The 23,682-nt window shown below is 49.1% G+C and overlaps 3 protein-coding genes across 3 annotated transcripts in view; all 3 read right to left on the bottom strand.

Annotated features, from left to right (window-relative positions):
- The window catches only part of LOC124142722 (chondroitin sulfate N-acetylgalactosaminyltransferase 1-like), a 76,995-nt gene that overhangs the window by 23,435 nt on the left and 29,878 nt on the right, over positions 1-23,682 (bottom strand). The window lies entirely within an intron of this gene.
- LOC125382692 (protein argonaute 3-like) lies at positions 1,481-2,275 on the bottom strand. The gene is made up of 2 exons (XM_048400975.1): positions 1,873-2,275; positions 1,481-1,785 (listed from the first exon to the last, which is right to left on the bottom strand). The coding sequence occupies exons 1-2, from the start codon at positions 2,273-2,275 to the stop codon at positions 1,481-1,483; spliced, it is 708 nt and encodes a 235-aa protein (XP_048256932.1).
- Positions 3,369-4,050, bottom strand: LOC125382691 (rRNA 2'-O-methyltransferase fibrillarin-like). Its single transcript, XM_048400974.1, has 2 exons — positions 3,875-4,050; positions 3,369-3,612 (listed from the first exon to the last, which is right to left on the bottom strand). Exons 1-2 carry the CDS (start codon positions 4,048-4,050, stop codon positions 3,369-3,371), a joined length of 420 nt encoding a protein of 139 aa, XP_048256931.1.

Below are 23,682 nucleotides of genomic sequence, written 5' to 3'. Positions count from 1 at the left end.
AATATCAGACCTTAACTCCCCCCTCATTCAGCAATATCAGTCCTCCCCTACCCCTTCCTTCAGCAATATCAGTCCTCCCCCTCCTTCAGCAATATCAGTCCTCCCCTACCCCTCCTTCAGCAATATCAGTCCTCCCCTCCCCCCTCCTGAGTCCTGGCCAAATGGCAGATTGTCACCATTGTCAAAGCTTCACGATCACCTGAGTCCTGGCCAGATGGCAGATTGTCACCATTGTCCTAGCTTCACGATCACCTGAGTCCTGGCCAGATGGCAGATTGTCACCATTGTCCTAGCTTCACAATCACCTGAGTCCTGGCCAGATGGCAGATTGTCACCATTGTCCAAGCTTCACAATCACCTGAGTCCTGGCCAAATGGCAGATTGTCACCATTGTCCTAGCTTCACGATCACCTGCCCTGCACCATTTAGTCTGTGCAAAGTCTTGTGAAGAATATAGAATGGTTTTGATGATCCACTTGAATATATTTTGAAACTACTTCACAACCGTCTCACATCCCCACTATGTCGACAAGTGAATAAAGTGCTGCTTCAGACACAATATTCATGTACAGTTCAAAGTCCATGCAACGACTTCCACGAAAATTTCAAAAAAATATATATAATTGTAAATTCCCCAAAGAACCACGTACCAGTTACATGGTGGAGGTGCACAGTTCCATATTCCTACAATATTCAACCTTTTTTACATTCCTAGCGTACCGCTCATCTGACATATGTGTTACGGCAGGGTTATTCTCAAATTGTTTCTAAAACATATGTTTGTTTGTCAAAATATCTTGTGTGGCATATATCACTTGACTGAATAAATCATAAACAGGCCATTGCCTAACCACGATTAACAAGGCCTTTTGATTAAGTTCACAACATCAACTTTCCTGGTCCCTATGTGCCGTGGCAGTTGTGACATGGAAGAATTATATGAAAGGAAGAGCAAAAACAAATTTCCTCAAAACATTTTTTTTCCACATGTCAAAAACATCCAGCAATTTTCATCCCATCACCCTCTCTCCCACCCCCTCTCCCTCTCTCCCACCCCCTCTCCCTCTCTTCCACACCCATCACCCTCTCTCCCACCCCCTCTCCCTCTCTTCCACCCCCTCTCCCCCTCTCATCTCCTTCTCTCCCACACCCATCACCCTCTCTCCCACCCCCTCTCCCTCTCTCCCACCCCCTCTCCCTCTCTCCCACCCCCTCTCCCTCTCTCATCTCCTTCTCTCCCTCTCTCCCACCCCTCTCCCTCTCTCCCACCCCCTCTCCCTCTCTTCCACCCCCTCTCCCTCTCTCATCTCCTTCTCTTCCACACCCATCACCCTCTCTCCCACCCCCTCTCCCTCTCTTCCACCCCCTCTCCCTCTCTCATCTCCTTCTCTTCCACACCCATCACCCTCTCTCCCACCCCTTCTCCCTCTCATCTCACTCTCTTCCACACCCATCACCCTCTCCCTCTCTTCCACACCCATCACCCTCTCTCCCACCCCCTCTCCCTCTCTTCCACCCCCTCTCCCTCTCTCATCTCCTTCTCTTCCACACCCATCACCCTCTCTCCCACCCCCTCTCCCTCTCTTCCACCCCCTCTCCCTCTCTCATCTCCTTCTCTTCCACACCCATCACCCTCTCTCCCACCCCTTCTCCCTCTCATCTCACTCTCTTCCACACCCATCACCCTCTCCCTCTCTTCCACACCCATCACCCTCTCTCCCACCCCCTCTCCCTCTCTCATCTCCCTCTCTCCCTCTCTCCCACCCCCACTCCCTCTCTCATCTCCTTCTCTCCCACTCCCATCACCCTCTCTCATCACCCTCTCTCCCACCCCCTCTCCCTCTCTCATCTCCCTCTCTCCCTCTCTCCCACCCCCTCTCCCTCTCATCTCACTCTCTTCCACACCCATCACCCTCTCCCTCTCTTCCACACCCATCACCCTCTCTCCCACCCCCTCTCCCTCTCTTCCACCCCCTCTCCCTCTCTCATCTCCTTCTCTTCCACACCCATCACCCTCTCTCCCACCCCTTCTCCCTCTCATCTCACTCTCTTCCACACCCATCACCCTCTCCCTCTCTTCCACACCCATCACCCTCTCTCCCACCCCCTCTCCCTCTCTTCCACCCCCTCTCCCTCTCTCATCTCCTTCTCTTCCACACCCATCACCCTCTCTCCCACCCCTTCTCCCTCTCATCTCACTCTCTTCCACACCCATCACCCTCTCCCTCTCTTCCACACCCATCACCCTCTCTCCCACCCCCTCTCCCTCTCTCATCTCCCTCTCTCCCTCTCTCCCACCCCCTCTCCCTCTCTCCCACCCCCTCTCCCTCTCTCATCTCACTCTCTCCCATTCCCATCACCCTCTCTTCCACCCCATCACCCTCTCTTCCACACCCATCACCCTCTCTTCCACACCCATCACCCTCTCTCCCACCCCCTCTCCCTCTCTTCCACCCCCTCTCCCTCTCTCATCTCCTTCTCTCCCACACCCATCACCCTCTCTCCCACCCCCTCTCCCTCTCTCATCTCCTTCTCTCCCACACCCATCACCCTCTCTCCCACCCCCTCTCCCTCTCTTCCACCCCCTCTCCCTCTCTCATCTCCTTCTCTTCCACACCCATCACCCTCTCTCCCACCCCCTCTCCCTCTCTTCCACCCCCTCTCCCTCTCTCATCTCCTTCTCTTCCACACCCATCACCCTCTCTCCCACCCCCTCTCCCTCTCTCCCACCCCCTCTCCCTCTCTCATCTCCTTCTCTTCCACTCCCATCACCCTCTCTCCCACCCCATCACCCTCTCTTCCACCCCCTCTCCCTCTCTTCCACACCCATCACCCTCTCCCTCTCTTCCACACCCATCACCCTCTCTTCCACCCCCTCTCCCTCTCTCCCACCCCCTCTCCCTCTCTCCCACCCCCTCTCCCTCTCTCATCTCCTTCTCTTCCACTCCCATCACCCTCTCTCCCACCCCATCACCCTCTCTTCCACCCCCTCTCCCTCTCTTCCACACCCATCACCCTCTCCCTCTCTCCCACCCCATCACCCTCTCTTCCACCCCCTCTCCCTCTCTCATCTCACTCTCTCCCACTCCCATCACCCTCTCTTCCACCCCCTCTCCCTCTCTTCCACACCCATCACCCTCTCCCTCTCTTCCACACCCATCACCCTCTCCCTCTCTTCCACACCCATCACCCTCTCTCCCACCCCCTCTCCCTCTCTCATCTCCTTCTCTCCCACACCCATCACCCTCTCTCCCACCCCCTCTCCCTCTCTCCCACCCCCTCTCCCTCTCTCATCTCCTTCTCTCCCACACCCATCACCCTCTCTCCCACCCCCTCTCCCTCTCTCATCTCCCTCTCTTCCACACCCATCACCCTCTCTCCCACCCCCTCTCCCTCTCTTCCACCCCCTCTCCCTCTCTCATCTCCTTCTCTCCCACACCTATCACCCTCTCTCCCACCCCCTCTCCCTCTCTCATCTCCTTCTCTTCCACACCCATCACCCTCTCTCCCACCCCCTCTCCCTCTCTCATCTCCCTCTCTTCCACACCCATCACCCTCTCTCCCACCCCCTCTCCCTCTCTTCCACCCCCTCTCCCTCTCTCATCTCCTTCTCTTCCACACCCATCACCCTCTCTTCCACCCCCTCTCCCTCTCTCCCACCCCCTCTCCCTCTCTCATCTCCTTCTCTTCCACTCCCATCACCCTCTCTCCCACCCCATCACCCTCTCTTCCACCCCCTCTCCCTCTCTCATCTCCTTCTCTCCCACTCCCATCACCCTCTCTCCCACCCCCTCTCCCTCTCATCTCCCTCTCTCATCTCCCTCTCTCCCACTCCCATCACCCTCTCTCCCACCCCCTCTCCCACTCCCATCACCCTCTCTTCCACCCCCTCTCCCTCTCTCCCACCCCCTCTCCCTCTCTCATCTCCTTCTCTTCCACTCCCATCACCCTCTCTCCCACCCCATCACCCTCTCCTCCACCCCCTCTCCCTCTCTCATCTCCTTCTCTCCCACTCCCATCACCCTCTCTCCCACCCCCTCTCCCTCTCATCTCCCTCTCTCATCTCCTTCTCTCCCACACCCATCACCCTCTCTCCCACCCCCTCTCCCTCTCATCTCCCTCTCTCATCTCCCTCTCTCCCACTCCCATCACCCTCTCTTCCACCCCCTCTCCCTCTCTCATCTCCTTCTCTCCCACACCCATCACCCTCTCTCCCACCCCCTCTCCCTCTCTCATCTCCTTCTCTTCCACTCCCATCACCCTCTCTCCCACCCCATCACCCTCTCTTCCACCCCCTCTCCCTCTCTCATCTCCTTCTCTCCCACTCCCATCACCCTCTCTCCCACCCCCTCTCCCTCTCATCTCCCTCTCACCTCCCTCTCTCCCTCTCATCTCCCTCTCTCCCACCCCCTCTCCCACTCCCATCACCCTCTCTCCCACCCCCTCTCCCTCTCATCTCCCTCTCTCATCTCCTTCTCTCCCACACCCATCACCCTCTCTCCCACCCCCTCTCCCTCTCATCTCCCTCTCTCATCTCCCTCTCTCCCACTCCCATCACCCTCTCTTCCACCCCCTCTCCCTCTCTCATCTCCTTCTCTCCCACACCCATCACCCTCTCTCCCACCCCCTCTCCCTCTCTCATCTCCTTCTCTTCCACTCCCATCACCCTCTCTCCCACCCCATCACCCTCTCTTCCACCCCCTCTCCCTCTCTCATCTCACTCTCTCCCACTCCCATCACCCTCTCTTCCACCCCCTCTCCCTCTCTCATCTCCTTCTCTCCCACTCCCATCACCCTCTCTCCCACCCCCTCTCCCTCTCATCTCCCTCTCTCATCTCCTTCTCTCCCACTCCCATCTCCCTCTCATCTCCCTCTCTCATCTCCTTCTCTCCCACCCCCATCACCCTCTCTCCCACCCCCTCTCCCTCTCATCTCCCTCTCTCCCACTCCCATCACCCTCTCTCCCACCCCCTCTCTCATCTCCTTCTCTCCCACACCCATCACCCTCTCTCCCACCCCCTCTCCCCCTCTCATCTCCTTCTCTCCCACTCCCATCACCCTCTCTTCCACCCCCTCTCCCTCTCTTCCACACCCATCACCCTCTCTCCCACCCCCTCTCCCTCCCCCTCTCCAATCACCTTCTCTCCCATCCCCTCTCCCCCACTCCATCACCCTCTTTCCCACCCCTCTTTCCCACCCCTCTCTCTCTCACCCCTCTCCCCTTCTCTGCCACCCCCTTCACTCCCACCCAAATATCAATAGTAAGCCCCCGAAGCCCTATAGCACAATTATGTCTTGCAACACTACCTGAAGGTCAAGGACACGCGTGTAATGGTACAATTTGGGCATTTCTTCAATTCTGTAAAACACGAATAACTCTCTTCCCATGAAATCTGGAATTAACCTATGTTCTAATAATATTAAACTTGTAATTCATTCACAGCAATGGAAAAAAACAAAATTAATAAACTGCCTGACTTGATACGTTCTAGATGAACCAAGCCTTCATAATAACCCTCTGGTAAATCAGTTCTTGCCACTAGTTCTGTATAAACTGACTCCCATCACAGACAACAGCCCCCTTGGAGCAGCTGAATTGATGGCTTGACTGGTGGCCATATTGGCAGCCATGCTGTCTGGCAGACACTCGCTCCATTGTTCTCTGGGTCACATGGCTGTCCTTCAACAACTTCTATCACAAATCATGTCTGTAGAACAAATGCTTCCTTGTGGCACCAGGGCATCTAACCCATCTTGTGGCCAGGGCCCATGAGAGTCGCCATTCAAACTTATAGGAAGTTTCATTAACAGTTATTGAGATGAAAACAAACACTCTAGCGCAGATGGTGGACAGGTTTTAACTGTTATCCATTTCTTATAAAGTTAGACTTGTACATTGTTAAACAAATTGAAAATTTAATTAAATTCATATGTGGTTTGGGCATTTTGAGTGCCAAAGTTAAAAAAAGTTTATTTTTTGGTTTGTTTGTCGCCACACTCAGCAATATTCCAGCTATATGGCAGCAGTCTGTAAACAATCAAGTCTGGACTGAAAATCCAGTGATTGATGGCATGAGCATCGATCCATGCAATTGGGATACGATGACATGCATCAACCACGTCAGCAAGCCTGAGCACCCGATCAAATTAGTCACCTCTTACGACAAGCATAGTCGCCTTTTACGGCAAGCATGGGTTGCTGAAGATCTATTCTAGCCCGGATCTTCACAGGAAAGTTAAAAAAAAAAATTGCATAATACATATCACAACAGCAGTGGGGACCAGGGAAAATGTGACCCAGCCACTCCATTGCTTGTCATAACAGGCAACTAAAATGGGAACCAGTGGAGATTCCAGGTTAGAATTGGTCCCTAGCAACTTGTTGTAGATGTAACTTAATAAATCGGATGGTCAGACTCCATGGTATGTCAACATTCTCTGGTGGTGTGGATCATTGCTCATAATATCAATCACTGGATTGTCTTGTCCACACTTGATTATTTACAGGCCGTTGTCATATAACTGAGTGCAGCATTAAACAACAAACACATACAAAGTGATGGGAGTGAGTTGTGTTAACACTGCCTTGATCAGTATGTCCATAATATCATGTCCAGTCACTATAATGTCAGAGAAAGGGGCGGTGGGGTAGCCTAGTGGTTAAAGTGTTCGCTCGTTACGCCGAAGGCCCGAATTTGATTCTCCACATGGCTAAAATAATATTTCTAGTGTTGCCCTCCCACTCTCCTACCCAGAGTTCCATGCGGCCGGCAGCCAGCTAGCATAGTACCTCTGCCACAGGCCAGCGCCATGTGACGATTCGTCACATCTTTCACAGTCCATTCAAGATATTGCATATGCTTTTCATCCGTTTCATGTTTGACAAGTCTACACATTTTTTTATAAACAAATGTCAAAGAATGAATTGAAGAATTGAGAAAGTATGCAAATACGTAAAAATCTACTTGTTTTTGCGTAGTTATCCTATGTTTACATTGGTTGTACGGCTCCACGTGCTGTCATCGAAGCCCAACGGAGAGCTAGCGACACGGTCACTTTGATGTATAAATATATATTGTCATGCAACTCACTATCGCAGTTGTAGTAGCATAGCTATATAGTTATGCAAAACAATATGTAAAGCGCCCCCAAATACTTGCATTAGTCCGTTCTATACTGATTTCTGAAAAAGCGCGTTTGTTTACAAACAAGAGAAAAGTCCAGTCACGTGATATGCAAATTAGCCTGTGGCAGTGGTGTTATGCTGAGTCACCACTGCGACGGAGTGTGTTCCCCTCCGTGATATTGCTGGAATTTTGCAACAAGTGGAGTAAAACCCTTCTCACATCACTAATGTCGAAGACAGGCCCAAAGAGATGAAGAACAAGTCAGTATAATGTCAAAAGTAGGCCCACAGTTAGCCTTGCTCCAGGGCTCTACCGAAAGAAAAGTCCATGGATGTGTAGTAACTCGATCTTCCTAATAGGCAAGTCTAGAGTGAGTGAGTGAGTTGGGTTTAACGCCGCTTTTAACAGTATTCCAGTTATATCACGGTGTGTCAGCTTAATGTGGGAGGAAAGCCCGAAGTGATGCAGGTCTCAGACGTTTACCACTTCGGTGAAACCCATGAGCACGGGTATGGTGCTGACAAACCTGGAAACATAATTTGGGCGAACTGGATTCGAACCCACAATCATAGGTTTCTGGCGTGCCCAAGGGACGCAACTCTGCACAGCGAATCGCGGCGCCTTAGACGACTGGGCCACCCGTGCCCCCGGCAAGTCTAGATATGTGGACAGTACTAAGGACTCCAGTCTCTTATAGGGACAACTTAATTACATAATCTAGAAATAATGATTTAAACTAATAATTATTGCCTTCAAGACTTGTGCAATTCTAGCTCACAGTGACCCCAGTGAGAGAACAATTGATAAAAGCCTTGATAACAGGTATGCACCATTACAATCAGGGTCAATCTGGGAACTGCGTCACCACCAACAAAACAAGAGTTATTGGAGTGGTTTAAAAGTCTTAATATTCAAATCACATTATAAACAATTTCCCACTCTTTCAGATCAGCATCCAACATGAAGTGCAGCTATCAACTGTTCCCTCCATTGCTGGACCTTTGGCACATCTCAAACACATACTTGATGATAAGTACCCATTGATGAGGGCCGCATGTGTGTGCTGGGAATGAGGGAGGTGCACACTGGTGATGGAGAGTGCTTAAAGAAAATGGGTAAGCCAAGGTCTTACATGAAGGCTTAATTTCAAGGAGAACACACTCATCATACCGACCACAGCTACAAAATAGGAACCATTTTAGCAACATTTGCAGTCAATCAACCAGCCAAGTCCTCATGCCATCACCAATATGAGGAGTCAAACCTGGATCTCTGCCTGACAAGCAAGCACACTGACCACTTGGCCACCCCAAGGTCAACCAGTCCAGCGCATGACCTTGGCCCAATATAAACAGTTCAATTTGCAATCAATGTAAAACATAAAGCAACAAAACAAATTTATCAGAACTAGCATCCTAGAATCTATTAAATGTTTGAAGTGTCTGTGTCTGGTACCTAGACTTGCTGCAAGGCTGTACTGAAAGAAAAGTCCATGGATGCGTTGTAATTCTATCCTCCTAATAGGCAAGTCTAGATATGTGGACTCCAGTCTCTTATAGGCATAACTTGTTCTTATTATTTACATAATATAGAAATTATTATTTAAAATAAAAAAAATTGTGCAAGTCTATCTGGTACCCTGCTTGGTTTTAAAGCATCCAGCAATTCCAGCCCGGAAATGGCCCCTGTAAACACAGCAGCCCCAATCACGTAGCTACCCACAAAACATCTCATGCAAAACCACTTAAGAATTAGAAACGGAACATGATATCACACGCTCAACCATATCAAGATGTATTTGAACCATAGCTATGTATGTCTTTCTTTTTTCCTTGAGGTTGTTGACATTTGAATATTATTCATGTAAACTCCAGATAACTGGTGTTTATGAACTTGAACATTTTCATGGTAATCTCGCCATGCAACGTCACTTGTGAGAGTGAACTCTGTTTATCTGATGTTATTTTCGTCATCATATACACATGACACTTAACATGCATAATAGATTAAGCAGGCATATTGAGCACTATGTATAACAAACTATCCAAACTGATGACCTGAGATAGACAAAGAATACATAATATAGATTCAATGTATTATATTTTACAAAACGCCTTCATGGGTCAGGGTACAAAAGCTACACTACAAATATACCAATAAAAAATAAGAATAAGAAATAGTATTGTGTCTCAACTCACAATGGAACAATAACAAGCCCTTGCCAGTAAGGGAGAGTCCTCTCTCCATGTTAATGCTTCCACAGACTCAGGCCTCCAGGGCAAGTGATGCCTCCTGCAGTAAATCCCCCCCCCTCCCCCCTCTCACTCTTGCATATCATCCGGACTCCCACCCCCACCCAACCCCCACCCCCACCCCTTCTTTCTTTCTCTGACCCAAGGAACTCAGTTCTCTGCTGCCAGGTCAAAATCTTATCAGCTTATTCCAACTCCCAATTCTTCTTCCAGTTATATTGTCTGTATGAGTACACATCCCCCCATACGTAATCAGCTCACTTTCACTAGACCCTCCCCAGTGAATCACATCCTTCAAGATAATGTCACCTTAATTATCCTTTCCTAAATCTTTGGGTAGCCTACTGTTGCAAACTTTATCAACGCATCACAATCAAAACATCTGTTCTCTATTTTACAAAGGCCTGATATTTAAGTTTGAAGATCTTGATCTTATTGAGTGAGTGAGTGAGTGAGTGAGTGAGTTAGCAATATTCCAGTAATATCATGGCGAGGGACACCAGAAATGGACTTCACGCATTGTACCCATGTCGGGAATCGAACACGGGTCTTCGGCATGACGAGCGAACGCTTTAACCACAAGGCTACCCGACTGCCCCTGATCTTATTGATATGAAACAGGTGTCAACTGATGAAAAAACATAAGCTGCAACATCTGGGTCCAACCTGTCTGACCAACATGGACCAAAAGATTATGTCACAAAGGCAATGAATACAAGCCACAGGATGACCCTTACTGAGTATGCACAGCATTTAAATAAGAAATTGCATAATCATTTGCCATGTTCTTATTATTGCCATATAAATCTTCTATTTTTGTTCCCTGTCTCAACTGGGCATTTCTGTAGAATGAAATTTGTTATTCTTGATAGAGTTGATTTTAGGATATCATCCATTGTCTTCCTCCATCCTCATCAACGCAGGTCTCTACCCTTGTTTCAACTGTCTTTTGCCTTCAAGCACTGTCTCTCCCAAACTTTCTAACTAAACCCCCTGCAAAGAGCAGAAAAACTGATGACACAGCAAACAGCAATATTAACTCACTCACTTAAAACCTAGACACACCAGGAACCTCACTAGACCACAACAAACATCGATCAGGGGCGCTGAGGAAGCCCTGTAGTTACAGTGTCAGTTTAAACTACTGAAGACCTAGGTTTAGACTAACATAGTCTCTGAAATGAACATATCGTACAGAAAAAACAGTTGCTCAGTTATCTTAATAAAAATATAAAAAAGGGAGCCCAGTGATTCTGTTCATTTTCAGATACTGCAGTAATCTAGACTTGCCAAACATTATAGACTTGCATGGGCTGTAGTTGATATATTTGTATCAGGGTCTGTAAGACAGACTAACCTAGGTTCTGTTCCCAGTACAGTGGATGAAGCCCATTATTGGTGTCCCCTATTGCAATACTGCTTGGACAAAGCTAGAAGCAGCAACAACCATATTAACAGACACACTCCCCCACTCATACACAGCACTCAGGATGGAAAGTTTTGTGAGTGAGTGAGTTGGGTTTAACGCCGCTTTTAACAGTATTCCAGTTATATCACGGCGTGACAGCTTAATGTGGGAGGAAAGTCCGAAGTGATGCAGGTCTCAGACGTTTACCACTTCGGTGAAACCCACGAGCACGGGTATGGTGCTGACAAACCTAGAAACATAATCGGGGCAAACCGGGATTCGAACCCCTACTCACAGGTTTCTGGCGTGCCCAAGGGACGCAACTCTGCACAGCGAATCGCGGCGCCTTAGACGACTGGGTCACCCGTGCCCCCAAGTTAGGATGGAATGTTTAGTGACAAAACACTAATTAACAATCTTAAGGTACAGCATAAATGTTAAGGGTGCCCCTGCAACCCCAGTCTCTCATACAAACCCTGACCCAAACATCCAAACATTCCCAAGCAAATGTACAGCAATAATAGAAACTAACATGTTTAGTCCACAAGTCCTTATAATGACAACATACAGCAAAACCCTTACAAAATAGCAAATTACTACCAGTCCTAATGATACCTTAGGGCCTGTCGGGTAGCCTAGTGGAAAAAGAGTTGGCTCGTCACACCGAAGACCCAGGTTCGATTCCCGACATGGGTACAATGTGTGAAGCCCATTTCTGGTGTCTCACGCCATGATATTGCTGGAATATTGTTAAAAGCGATGTAAAACCATACTCACTCACTCACTATGATACCTTAACTATTGGGAGGTTTGGCAAGGATTACAGGACTAGTGCCAATTTCTATCGCTGCGACAGTTCTTTGAAAAGATTGGAATTCTTCAGTTCAAGGGTCTCTGAACGACACACATCCCCTGGAACCCTATGTATTACATATACTACTCAACTTTTGACAAGGACCATCAGTCATGTCAGATATAACTAAATATACACCGGGCATTATGAGAATCAGTTTTGTGTGTCATGGAAATATCCCTATCAAACGTAGAGTAATAACAAGGACAAGTGAAAAATGAAGATTCTAAAATATTTTCTTTTTAAATGTTGGTCTACTAAAACCTCTTTAAGTTCTAAGTCAGACACAAACAAACCAGCCCAATCACCTCAACACAATGCAGCTCTGCAGGTCATTGTAGCAGTGTCATGACGGAATTTCTGATGTCTATCAATTACATGCTACACTTTGTGAATGTCTACAGGTTTGTGGGAGAAATGCATTGCACATGTAGATTTAGCCTTGCTCTAGGGCTGTACCAAAAGAAATGTCCATGGATGTGTAGTATTGTATCCTCCTAATAGGCAAGTCTAGATAATGGACAGTACTGTCTCTTATAGGGACAACTTGTTCTTATTATTAACATAATCTAGAAATTATGATTTAAACTAATAATTGCCTTAGAGACTTGTGCAAGTCTGATGTAGATTGTCCCCCCTGGGATGTCATGTCCCACTGTGAGGGAGCACACCTGGCTCTAGTTACCCCGCCGACAAACAATCCTCATAAAATATACACCATGGAATGAATGGCTAATCATGTCAGCTTTATATGTATGTAAAGTGAACTCTACTCTTGAATAACAAATTCTGTGTGATTTATTGTACACTTCTTCCTGTCTAAATGAGTTTGGGTTTCCATCTCCTGGTGAACACAACCTCCAGATGAGCAGTCAAGCTTCTTGGACTGTGTAGTATCTCATCAGTGCCATGTCTGAATTCATGCTAAAACTCCTCCTAAACATACCAATTTATAAACAACATACAGGTGTACGACAATCAGCTTTGGAAGTAATATACATGTCAGAGCTTGTAAGTCTTGCAAGTTGCAAATATGCTCCTCATGTCTATTGATTTCTGCTTCACAGGACTATTGAGGTCTGCTTCAAAGGACTATTGAGGTCTGCGACACAGGGCTATTGAGGTCTGCGACACAGGGCTATTGAGTTGACATCATCAGTAGAATCTTTCTCAAACAAGTTCCTTGAAAATGCAGCGTTAGAAATTGGCACTAGTCCTGTAGTCCTTACCAAACAGCCCAGTGGTAAAGGTATCCTAAGGACTAGTAGAAATTGGCCCATTTTAAGGGTTTTGCTATATGTTATCATTATAAGGAACAGTGGACAAAAACTGTTAGTTTCTAACCCTGAAATGACCAAAAGCTTAGAGTAAGTTTGGTTTAATGTTAACTGAAACAGTATTTCAGTCAGTGTGGAGTGTCAGCTTCATGTGCCCAAACACATCACAGGCTTCATAAACACCCAGACAGTGGGCACCACAACACTGATCACCACAATCAGCTGATGATGACAGATGGACATGCTGATCAATATATACCAGTAGAAAGAAAGGAATTGCGAGCAAAATTGCAAACTTTTCAAATAGGTTCATTTTGATCCCAGTATATTCATACCTAGCCTTGCTCCAAGGCTGTATTGAAAGACAAGTCCATGGATGTGGAGTAATTCTATCCTCCTAAAAGGCAAGTCTAGTATAGTGGACAGTACTCCAGTCTCTTATAGGGACAATTTGTTCTTATTATTTGCATAATCTAGAAATTATGATTTAAACTAATAATTATTGCCTTAGAGACTTGCGCAAGTCTAATTCACACCCTCTCTTCTATTGCCTTAGAGACTTGCGCAAGTCTAATTCACACCCTCTCTTCTATTGCCTTAGAGACTTGCGCAAGTCTAATTCACACCCTCTCTTCTATTGCCTTAGAGACTGGCGCAAGTCTATTTCACACCCTCTCTTCTATTGCCTTAGAGACTTGCGCAAGTCTAATTCACACCCTCTCTTCTATTGCCTTAGAGACTTGCGCAAGTCTAATTCACACCCTCTCTTCTATTGCCTTAGAGACTTGCGCAAGTCTAATTCACACCCTCTCTTCTATTGCCTTAGAGACTGGCGCAAGTCTATTTCACACCCTCTCTTCTATTGCCTTAGAGACTTGCGCAAGTCTAATTCACACCCTCGCTTCTATTGCCTTAGAGACTTGCGCAAGTCTATTTCACACCCTCTCTTCTATTGCCTTAGAGACTTGCGCAAGTCTAATTCACACCCTCTCTTCTATTGCCTTAGAGACTTGCGCAAGTCTAATTCACACCCTCTCTTCTGTGTGGAACATGACACATATTCAGACTAGTACATCATGGGTGGTATCAAACCATCTTTATGATTACGGAGTCAGCCTCCACAACCAGGACACTTGGAGTAGGTACCAGAGAGACTGGGTCCACACACACACAGAAACACATCCTTATCAGTGAACATCAGATGAGTGAGTGAGTATGGTTTTACGCCACTTCTAGCAATATTCCAGCAATATCACGGCAGGGGACACCAGAAATGGGCTTCACACATTCTGCGTGGTGAGAAAAGCTTTAACCACTAGACTACCCGACCGCCCCTGAACTTGAGATGAAGCCCTGGTGAGTGCATGATACAGTGGCACAAACACCACCTCTCTTCCCCCACCAGCTGCTGCTTCTGTTGACAGGTGGGGATGGGCGGCCACAGCCTTCATCATGGGTTCATCCATGAGCATCCTTCAAAGAGATTTTGTACCCAATACATGCACTTAATTCACATTGTCGTTCATTTGTACTTTCTCAGTTTTACTCTGAAATACAGTGAAACCCCTTTAATCCAGATGTACTATTACCAGTGAAACCCCTTTAATCCAGATGTACCATTACCAGTGAAACCCCTTTAATCCAGATGTACCATTACCAGTGAAACCCCTTTAATCCAGATGTACCATTACCAGTGAAACCCCTTTAATCCAGATGTACCATTATCAGTGAAACCCCTTTAATCCAGATATACCATTACCAGTGAAACCCCTTTAATCCAGATATACCTTTACCAGTGAAACCCCTTTAATCCAGATGTACTATTACCAGTGAAACCCCTTTAATCCAGATGTACCATTACCAGTGAAACCCCTTTAATCCAGATGTACCATTACCAGTGAAACCCCTTTAATCCTGATGTACCATTACCAGTGAAACCCCTTTAATCCAGATATACTATTACCAGTGAAACCCCTTTAATCCAGATGTACTATTACCAGTAAAATTACATAGACATTCCTTGCATCATCGACCGGAAAGCAAGATTTCTTGACTGACAGGGTCTGGACTAAACATGATGAAGGGGTTTCACTGTGTCTACCAAACTTGGCACTCAACAGATGGCTTATACACGATACCATCCCAGTGTATCACAAAGCCTTAGGCACCAACAACATCAGGCCCTAATAACCTCTTCCAATGTGTATCTGACTTTGGACTGAAAGTTCAGTGACATGTAGGCATGGTTCAAGAGGTCCAGACAGTTTCACATTATTGGGATACTCCCAAATACCATATTCGACGTAATAAGCGCCCAGGGCGCTCTCAAAATTAGAAATAGGGGGTTGTATTAGAATATTATCTTGGTGAAAAAGTCAAGAGTTGAAAGAAAAATTTCGTGGTTTATGCAGACAGCCTGAAATGTTTATATACAACAGATATATTTTTCCAGAATTTAATGCCCATAATTAAGGGTGCATATAACACACAAGTGCATATTATTAGCCAAAAAATAAGTCTCTAGTAAATTGATCAATCGGAAGGGGTGTTAATTGGGATTGTTCACTAGCCAATATATTAGCAAATATCGACATGGGCGCTTATTGGAGCAGGGCGCTTATTACGTCGAATACGGTAAGTCTACAATGTCAGCTTCCTGTATTCCCTTGACCAAGGGGCTCCAGTAGCTTAATCATGATAAGCACATCCAGCTGAAAGTGCCATAGGAAAATGTTATCAACGTTAGAAAGGCTGTCGACAAATAAGAGTTTAGAATACATTATCAGATTTTTATTCTAGTTTGTTGAAGAGAGGCTCGAGAACTCAATTAGTATTTTCATAAGGGTCCTCGTAAGTTTAAGTGGCCATACTACACCATGACATGGTATAACTTAAGAAGTTATCATTATGATAAGAAACAGTGTTTATTAAGAAGCTGGAACTCTTCAAACCACTGATAAATTAATTAATTAATTTAATGCAGAATGATTAATGTTTTGTATATTTATTTTCCACATCTGGCTGCCACAGATGATATGGCTTGGGTGAGATCTCCCAGGAGATACAGCTACAATGGAATGTGTCAGTGCTTGCAGACCATTGTGACATCATCGTCTACCATGAGGTCACAATCAAATGACATCACTAATCTCTCTGCTACTGAAGCTAGTGAGCTGTACTTTTTAGCTCTAGGCACAGCTCACTACTGTTTACAAACTGAAACGGTTGGAAGAAAGATTTTAATGACAAAGAGAATCTCTCTCAAATATATCAACACCCATCAACAAAAGCCAAGCCTCAGAGATAAAAACTTTTATTGATTTGTGCTGATACATTTAATATCAAAAGGTGTGAGACTTCTTATTTAAGAAATAAACAACGAATGAGAGTTGTTTATCGTACAATAAATGCTGCAAGGGGGAATAAACAGTGTGTTATTGTACCAAATCCATTGAGTTAGATAACAATGAGCATTTAATCAACGTATTAGCGGTTAGCCCTTTGAACAAAGTATGTTGTTTTTACATCAGCACTTCATGCCATGATATGAGTGTATTCCCTTGGCTTTAGTAAACCTACACATGTAAACACTTACTTTTGACATATCCACTTTGCAAGATAACAGTGATTAATCAATCAACGTATTTTCTGTTGATCCTTTGATAGCTAGGAATGATCCGTTGATTTACAAAAAAGTAATCAATGATCATTCATCTTTTGCTGGGCTGCCACGTGCATATTACATAACTCATATTTCGCCTCACTTCAAACCTGGATTTAGACTGAATAATAAGCCCAGACACAAGAAATGCCAAATGGGAACCTTTATCAGGTAATCTGAGTGGTGCCTCCAGTAATTATACTTGTAATAAATTCATTAACTGAGCATCAAGTGAATGACAGCAAATACACAAGTGTAGGGTTATACCAGAAAACATGGATGACAACAAGAGAGTAGAAATCGTATTATCCATGGAATCGGAATTCCGAAAATGCTTTCACTGCAGGAATACTTTTTTTTATACCTAAACTATCAGGGGTATTTACAAATAACAACATCCGATGAGATTTCAGCGGTCTTTTTGTCTGTTTGTTTAGGCTAAAGAAATTAATCAACATGTGCCCTTTGTGGAAATCTTCATAGATCAGGGGAAACCACTGTGTTTAAAAATATGTAATAATATTGCCTCCACATTTATTTAGCTGTCCTTGCAGACGGTAGCCTAGTTTCTTGTCACGCTCAGTTGGGTTAGCGAGCAAATCGACTCACGGCGGCTAGTGAGCCCTAGCGGCCAGTGTCAGACAGCCGAGAAGAAGCCAGAGATTAGTGCCCCTTTAACGAACAGGTGGGTGAATATTTTCCGCATATTCTCACAATCATCACATCCAGTATCTGTACCCTTTCTCCAAATTTTCGTTCATCTGCGAGGCCCAGCGACATCTACTGGGAACAACTTACAAGACACTTCCCTCTCAAAGTTAATGCGCTCAATATATGACGTCATCAAGTTGCGAGCGCTTATCCAAATCTCCAGACATGACGTCATGATAGAACAATGTTTTATCGTGAAATATACCATGCTTCGTTCTTCTTTGATCTTTGTGATTAATCGCGTAGGTAGTTTATATTTGTGCATACTGGATGCACATTTATGGGTCACATTAAACCAGCCTGATACCACAAGAAGATGTGAAGATGGGTTCTACCCAGACACCTATCTTGCTATGGTAAGAACCCCCAAAGCCATCAGTCACAGGCGCTGTTGGTTACACTTTTACTCCAGCTATCCAAGGAGTCTCTGTCTATTACATTGGTGGTTGTACTGGGTGACCTGATGTAGGTCATCACCAGCCCACAGCATCAGCAGAGAGATACACCTCCACTGCACAGGCTAATGCTTTCCTGACACAAAAATGCATATTTCACAACTTGTGCCTCAAAAAAGCAAAATAAGTTAAGAGATTATTTTCAAGAAAGCCTTTCATATTTCAAATGCATTATCCTAATGATCCTTCTAACACCATTCCCCAAATAATGGCCGACTCTCACGTTACTTACTTAGTTCAGAAAAATTTGGAAGTTGTTGCAAGCAAACATGAACCATTCAAAGAAGGATTTTTGTTCATATATTTTTAACTTTAGGTGGTTTAACAGAAATATATGTAATATACAAGTGTTTCCGTACCTCTCTTGCTTGTCCTCTTGTAGATCATACAGTTCATTAAGTCCATTTCCACACAAGAAGCATGCATGCTTTTATTTAGCATTTGTTCCGTTTCCTTATCGTGCCCAAACAACAGCTATCACCACTCTGACATGTTTAATATCTACTTACATAATTTAATCACACCCTCAAAACCTCTTTATACAAATATTCTTCAACGCTGTTTACATTCTTCACATTGGAATTAAATATGTAAATAAACCTTCTGATAATTGTGATAATGCCAGGAATTTAATGTTATGTTATCAAACATACATGACATATTACCAGCCCCACTAAAAGCTGTCTCGCCCAAACTGGAACAATCTGGACAATGAAGCTAGTTCCTCCCTGCCACATGTTTCAGCACCTAGGACTCCCTGTTTCACAGATCTCCAGGAGTCTGAGCAGGACAGCAGGTCCTGGCAGGGGGCAGTCAGTAATTGGTCTAATCTACCCCCCTTGAAGAGAAGCATCCCTCCAAGTGTGTTGTGACTGGGGGTCACAGGATCTGTACACACTGGGGGAGGGGGAGGAGGCAGTGGGGAGGAGAGGACAGTACAAGAGGGGGAGGGGGAGAAGAAGACAGAGGGAAGGAAGAGGATACAGCGGGGGCGGAAAGGATAAAGTGGGGAAGGGAGGGGAGGACGCAATGACACAGTGGGAGAGGGGAAGACAGGACAGTGGAAGAGGGGGAGGGGGAAGAGGACACAGTGGGAGAGGGGAAGAGAGGACAGTGGAAGAGGGGGAGGGGGAAGAGGACACAGTGGGAGAGGGGAAGACAGGACAGTGGAAGAGGGGGAGGGGGAAGAGGACACAGTGGGAGAGGGGAAGACAGGACAGTGGAAGAGGAGGAGGGGGAAGAGGACACAGTGGGAGAGGGGAAGACAGGACAGTGGAAGAGGAGGAGGGGGAAGAGGACACAGTGGGAGAGGGGAAGAGAGGACAGTGGAAGAGGGGGAGGGGGAAGAGGACACAGTGGGAGAGGGGAAGACAGGACAGTGGGAGAGGGGAAGACAGGACAGTGGGAGAGGGGGAGGGGGAAGAGGACACAGTGGGAGAGGGGAAGACAGGACAGTGGAAGAGGGGGAGGGGGAAGAGGACACAGTGGGAGAGGGGAAGACAGGACAGTGGAAGAGGGGGAGGGGGAAGAGGACACAGTGGGAGTGGGGAAGAGAGGACAGTGGAAGAGGGGGAGGGGGAAGAGGACACAGTGGGAGAGGGGGAGACAGGACAGTGGAAGAGGGGGAGGGGGAAGAGGACACAGTGGGAGAGGGGGAGGGGGAAGAGGACAGTGGGAGAGGGGAAGAGAGGACAGTGGAAGAGGGGGAGGGGGAAGAGGACACAGTGGGAGAGGGGAAGACAGGACAGTGGAAGAGGGGGAGGGGGAAGAGGACACAGTGGGAGAGGGGGAGACAGGACAGTGGAAGAGGGGGAGGGGGAAGAGGACACAGTGGGAGAGGGGGAGGGGGAAGAGGACAGTGGGAGAGGGGAAGAGAGGACAGTGGAAGAGGGGGAGGGGGAAGAGGACACAGTGGGAGAGGGGAAGACAGGACAGTGGAAGAGGGGGAGGGGGAAGAGGACACAGTGGGAGAAGGGAAGAGAGGACAGTGGAAGAGGGGGAGGGGGAAGAGGACACAGTGGGAGAGGGGGAGGGGGAAGAGGACACAGTGGGAGTGGGGAAGAGAGGACAGTGGAAGAGGGGGAGGGGGAAGAGGACACAGTGGGAGAAGGGAAGAGAGGACAGTGGAAGAGGGGGAGGGGGAAGAGGACACAGTGGGAGTGGGGAAGAGAGGACAGTGGAAGAGGGGGAGGGGGAAGAGGACACAGTGGGAGAGGGGGAGGGGGAAGAGGACACAGTGGGAGAGGGGAAGAGAGGACAGTGGAAGAGGGGGAGGGGGAAGAGGACACAGTGGGAGTGGGGAAGAGAGGACAGTGGAAGAGGGGGAGGGGGAAGAGGACACAGTGGGAGAGGGGGAGGGGGAAGAGGACACAGTGGGAGAGGGGAAGAGAGGACAGTGGAAGAGGGGGAGGGGGAAGAGGACACAGTGGGAGAGGGGAAGAGAGGACAGTGGAAGAGGGGGAGGGGAAGAGGACACAGTGGGAGAGGGGGAGAGAGGACAGTGGAAGAGGGGGAGGGGGAAGAGGACACAGTGGGAGTGGGGAAGAGAGGACAGTGGAAGAGGGGGAGGGGGAAGAGGACACAGTGGGAGAGGGGGAGGGGGAAGAGGACACAGTGGGAGAGGGGAAGAGAGGACAGTGGAAGAGGGGGAGGGGGAAGAGGACACAGTGGGAGAGGGGAAGAGAGGACAGTGGAAGAGGGGGAGGGGAAGAGGACACAGTGGGAGAGGGGAAGAGAGGACAGTGGAAGAGGGGGAGGGGGAAGAGGACACAGTGGGAGAGGGGGAGGGGGAAGAGGACAGTGGGAGAGGGGAAGAGAGGACAGTGGAAGAGGGGAAGAGAGGACAGTGGGAGAGGGGAAGAGAGGACAGTGGGAGAGGGGAAGAGAGGACAGTGGGAGAGGGGAAGAGAGGACAGTGGAAGAGGGGGAGGGGGAAGAGGACACAGTGGGAGTGGGGAAGAGAGGACAGTGGAAGAGGGGGAGGGGGAAGAGGACACAGTGGGAGAGGGGGAGGGGGAAGAGGACACAGTGGGAGAGGGGAAGAGAGGACAGTGGAAGAGGGGGAGGGGGAAGAGGACACAGTGGGAGAGGGGGAGGGGGAAGAGGACAGTGGGAGAGGGGAAGAGAGGACAGTGGAAGAGGGGGAGGGGGAAGAGGACACAGTGGGAGAGGGGAAGACAGGACAGTGGAAGAGGGGGAGGGGGAAGACAGGACAGTGGAAGAGGGGGAGGGGAAGAGGACACAGTGGGAGAGGGGAAGACAGGACAGTGGAAGAGGGGGAGGGGGAAGAGGACACAGTGGGAGTGGGGAAGAGAGGACAGTGGAAGAGGGGGAGGGGGAAGAGGACACAGTGGGAGAGGGGAAGACAGGACAGTGGAAGAGGGGGAGGGGAAGAGGACACAGTGGGAGAGGGGAAGACAGGACAGTGGAAGAGGGGGAGGGGGAAGAGGACACAGTGGGAGAGGGGAAGACAGGACAGTGGAAGAGGGGGAGGGGGAAGAGGACACAGTGGGAGAGGGGAAGAGAGGACAGTGGAAGAGGGGGAGGGGGAAGAGGACACAGTGGGAGTGGGGAAGACAGGACAGTGGAAGAGGGGGAGGGGGAAGACAGGACAGTGGAAGAGGGGGAGGGGGAAGAGGACACAGTGGGAGTGGGGAAGACAGGACAGTGGAAGAGGGGGAGGGGGAAGACAGGACAGTGGAAGAGGGGGAGGGGGAAGAGGACACAGTGGGAGAGGGGAAGAGAGGACAGTGGAAGAGGGGGAGGGGGAAGAGGACACAGTGGGAGTGGGGAAGAGAGGACAGTGGAAGAGGGGGAGGGGGAAGAGGACACAGTGGGAGAGGGGGAGGGGGAAGAGGACACAGTGGGAGAGGGGAAGAGAGGACAGTGGAAGAGGGGGAGGGGGAAGAGGACACAGTGGGAGAGGGGGAGAGAGGACAGTGGAAGAGGGGGAGGGGGAAGAGGACACAGTGGGAGTGGGGAAGAGAGGACAGTGGAAGAGGGGGAGGGGGAAGACAGGACAGTGGAAGAGGGGGAGGGGAAGAGGACACAGTGGGAGTGGGGAAGACAGGACAGTGGAAGAGGGGGAGGGGGAAGAGGACACAGTGGGAGTGGGGAAGACAGGACAGTGGAAGAGGGGGAGGGGGAAGAGGACACAGTGGGAGTGGGGAAGACAGGACAGTGGAAGAGGGGGAGGGGGAAGACAGGACAGTGGAAGAGGGGGAGGGGAAGAGGACACAGTGGGAGAGGGGAAGACAGGACAGTGGAAGAGGGGGAGGGGGAAGAGGACACAGTGGGAGTGGGGAAGACAGGACAGTGGAAGAGGGGGAGGGGGAAGACAGGACAGTGGAAGAGGGGGAGGGGGAAGAGGACACAGTGGGAGAGGGGAAGAGAGGACAGTGGAAGAGGGGGAGGGGGAAGAGGACACAGTGGGAGTGGGGAAGAGAGGACAGTGGAAGAGGGGGAGGGGGAAGAGGACACAGTGGGAGAGGGGGAGGGGGAAGAGGACACAGTGGGAGAGGGGAAGAGAGGACAGTGGAAGAGGGGGAGGGGGAAGAGGACACAGTGGGAGAGGGGGAGAGAGGACAGTGGAAGAGGGGGAGGGGGAAGAGGACACAGTGGGAGTGGGGAAGAGAGGACAGTGGAAGAGGGGGAGGGGGAAGAGGACACAGTGGGAGAGGGGGAGGGGGAAGAGGACACAGTGGGAGAGGGGAAGAGAGGACAGTGGAAGAGGGGGAGGGGAAGAGGACACAGTGGGAGTGGGGAAGAGAGGACAGTGGAAGAGGGGGAGGGGAAGAGGACACAGTGGGAGTGGGGAAGACAGGACAGTGGAAGAGGGGGAGGGGGAAGAGGACACAGTGGGAGAGGGGGAGGGGGAAGAGGACAGTGGGAGAGGGGAAGAGAGGACAGTGGAAGAGGGGGAGGGGGAAGAGGACACAGTGGGAGAGGGGAAGACAGGACAGTGGAAGAGGGGGAGGGGGAAGACAGGACAGTGGAAGAGGGGGAGGGGAAGAGGACACAGTGGGAGAGGGGAAGACAGGACAGTGGAAGAGGGGGAGGGGGAAGAGGACACAGTGGGAGAGGGGAAGAGAGGACAGTGGAAGAGGGGGAGGGGGAAGAGGACACAGTGGGAGTGGGGAAGAGAGGACAGTGGAAGAGGGGGAGGGGGAAGAGGACACAGTGGGAGAGGGGGAGGGGGAAGAGGACAGTGGAAGAGGGGGAGGGGGAAGAGGACAGTGGGAGGGGGAAGACAGGACAGTGGAAGAGGGGGAGGGGAAAGAGGACACAGTGGGAGAGGGGAAGAGAGGACAGTGGAAGAGGGGGAGGGGGAAGAGGACACAGTGGGAGAGGGGAAGAGAGGACAGTGGAAGAGGGGGAGGGGGAAGAGGACACAGTGGGAGAGGGGGAGGGGGAAGAGGACACAGTGGGAGAGGGGAAGACAGGACAGTGGAAGAGGGGGAGGGGGAAGAGGACACAGTGGGAGAGGGGGAGGGGGAAGAGGACACAGTGGGAGAGGGGAAGACAGGACAGTGGAAGAAGGGGAGGGGGAAGAGGACACAGTGGGAGAGGGGGAGGGGGAAGAGGACACAGTGGGAGAGGGGAAGAGAGGACAGTGGAAGAGGGGGAGGGGGAAGAGGACACAGTGGGAGAGGGGAAGAGAGGACAGTGGGAGAGGGGAAGAGAGGACAGTGGAAGAGGGGAAGGGGGAAGAGGACACAGTGGGAGTGGGGAAGAGAGGACAGTGGAAGAGGGGGAGGGGGAACATGACACAGTGGGAGTGGAAAGGACAAAGTGAGGGTGGGGAAGAGAAAACACAACGTTTGTTTTGTTTGTTGTTTAATACCGCACTCAGCATTATTCCAGCTATATGACAGTGGTCTGTAAATAATCGAGTCTGGACCAGACAATCTAGTGGTTGACATCATGAGCATCTATCCAC

The sequence above is a fragment of the Haliotis rufescens genome, unplaced genomic scaffold (genome assembly GCF_023055435.1).
Source record: "Haliotis rufescens isolate VD_foot unplaced genomic scaffold, xgHalRufe1.0.p SCAF_20, whole genome shotgun sequence".
In the NCBI taxonomy this organism is placed as follows: domain Eukaryota; kingdom Metazoa; phylum Mollusca; class Gastropoda; order Lepetellida; family Haliotidae; genus Haliotis; species Haliotis rufescens.
This window is presented reverse-complemented; position numbering and strand designations above follow the sequence as displayed.

Bases quoted from the DNA above. Each gene is read 5' to 3' on its own strand.
- LOC125382691 (XM_048400974.1), bottom strand. From the start codon at position 4,050: ATGAGAGGGAGAGGGGGTGGGAGAGAGGGTGATGGGAGTGGGAGAGAA. The intron at 3,613-3,874 runs GTGATGGGAGTG...TGGGTGTGGAAG, and splicing joins GAGAGGGGGTGGAAGAGAGG to AGAAGGAGATGAGAGAGGGA.
- LOC125382692 (XM_048400975.1), bottom strand. From the start codon at position 2,275: ATGAGAGAGGGAGAGGGGGTGGGAGAGAGGGTGATGGGTGTGGAAGAG. The intron at 1,786-1,872 runs GTGGGAGAGAGG...GTGGGAGAGAAG, and splicing joins TGAGATGAGAGGGAGAGGGG to GAGATGAGAGAGGGAGTGGG.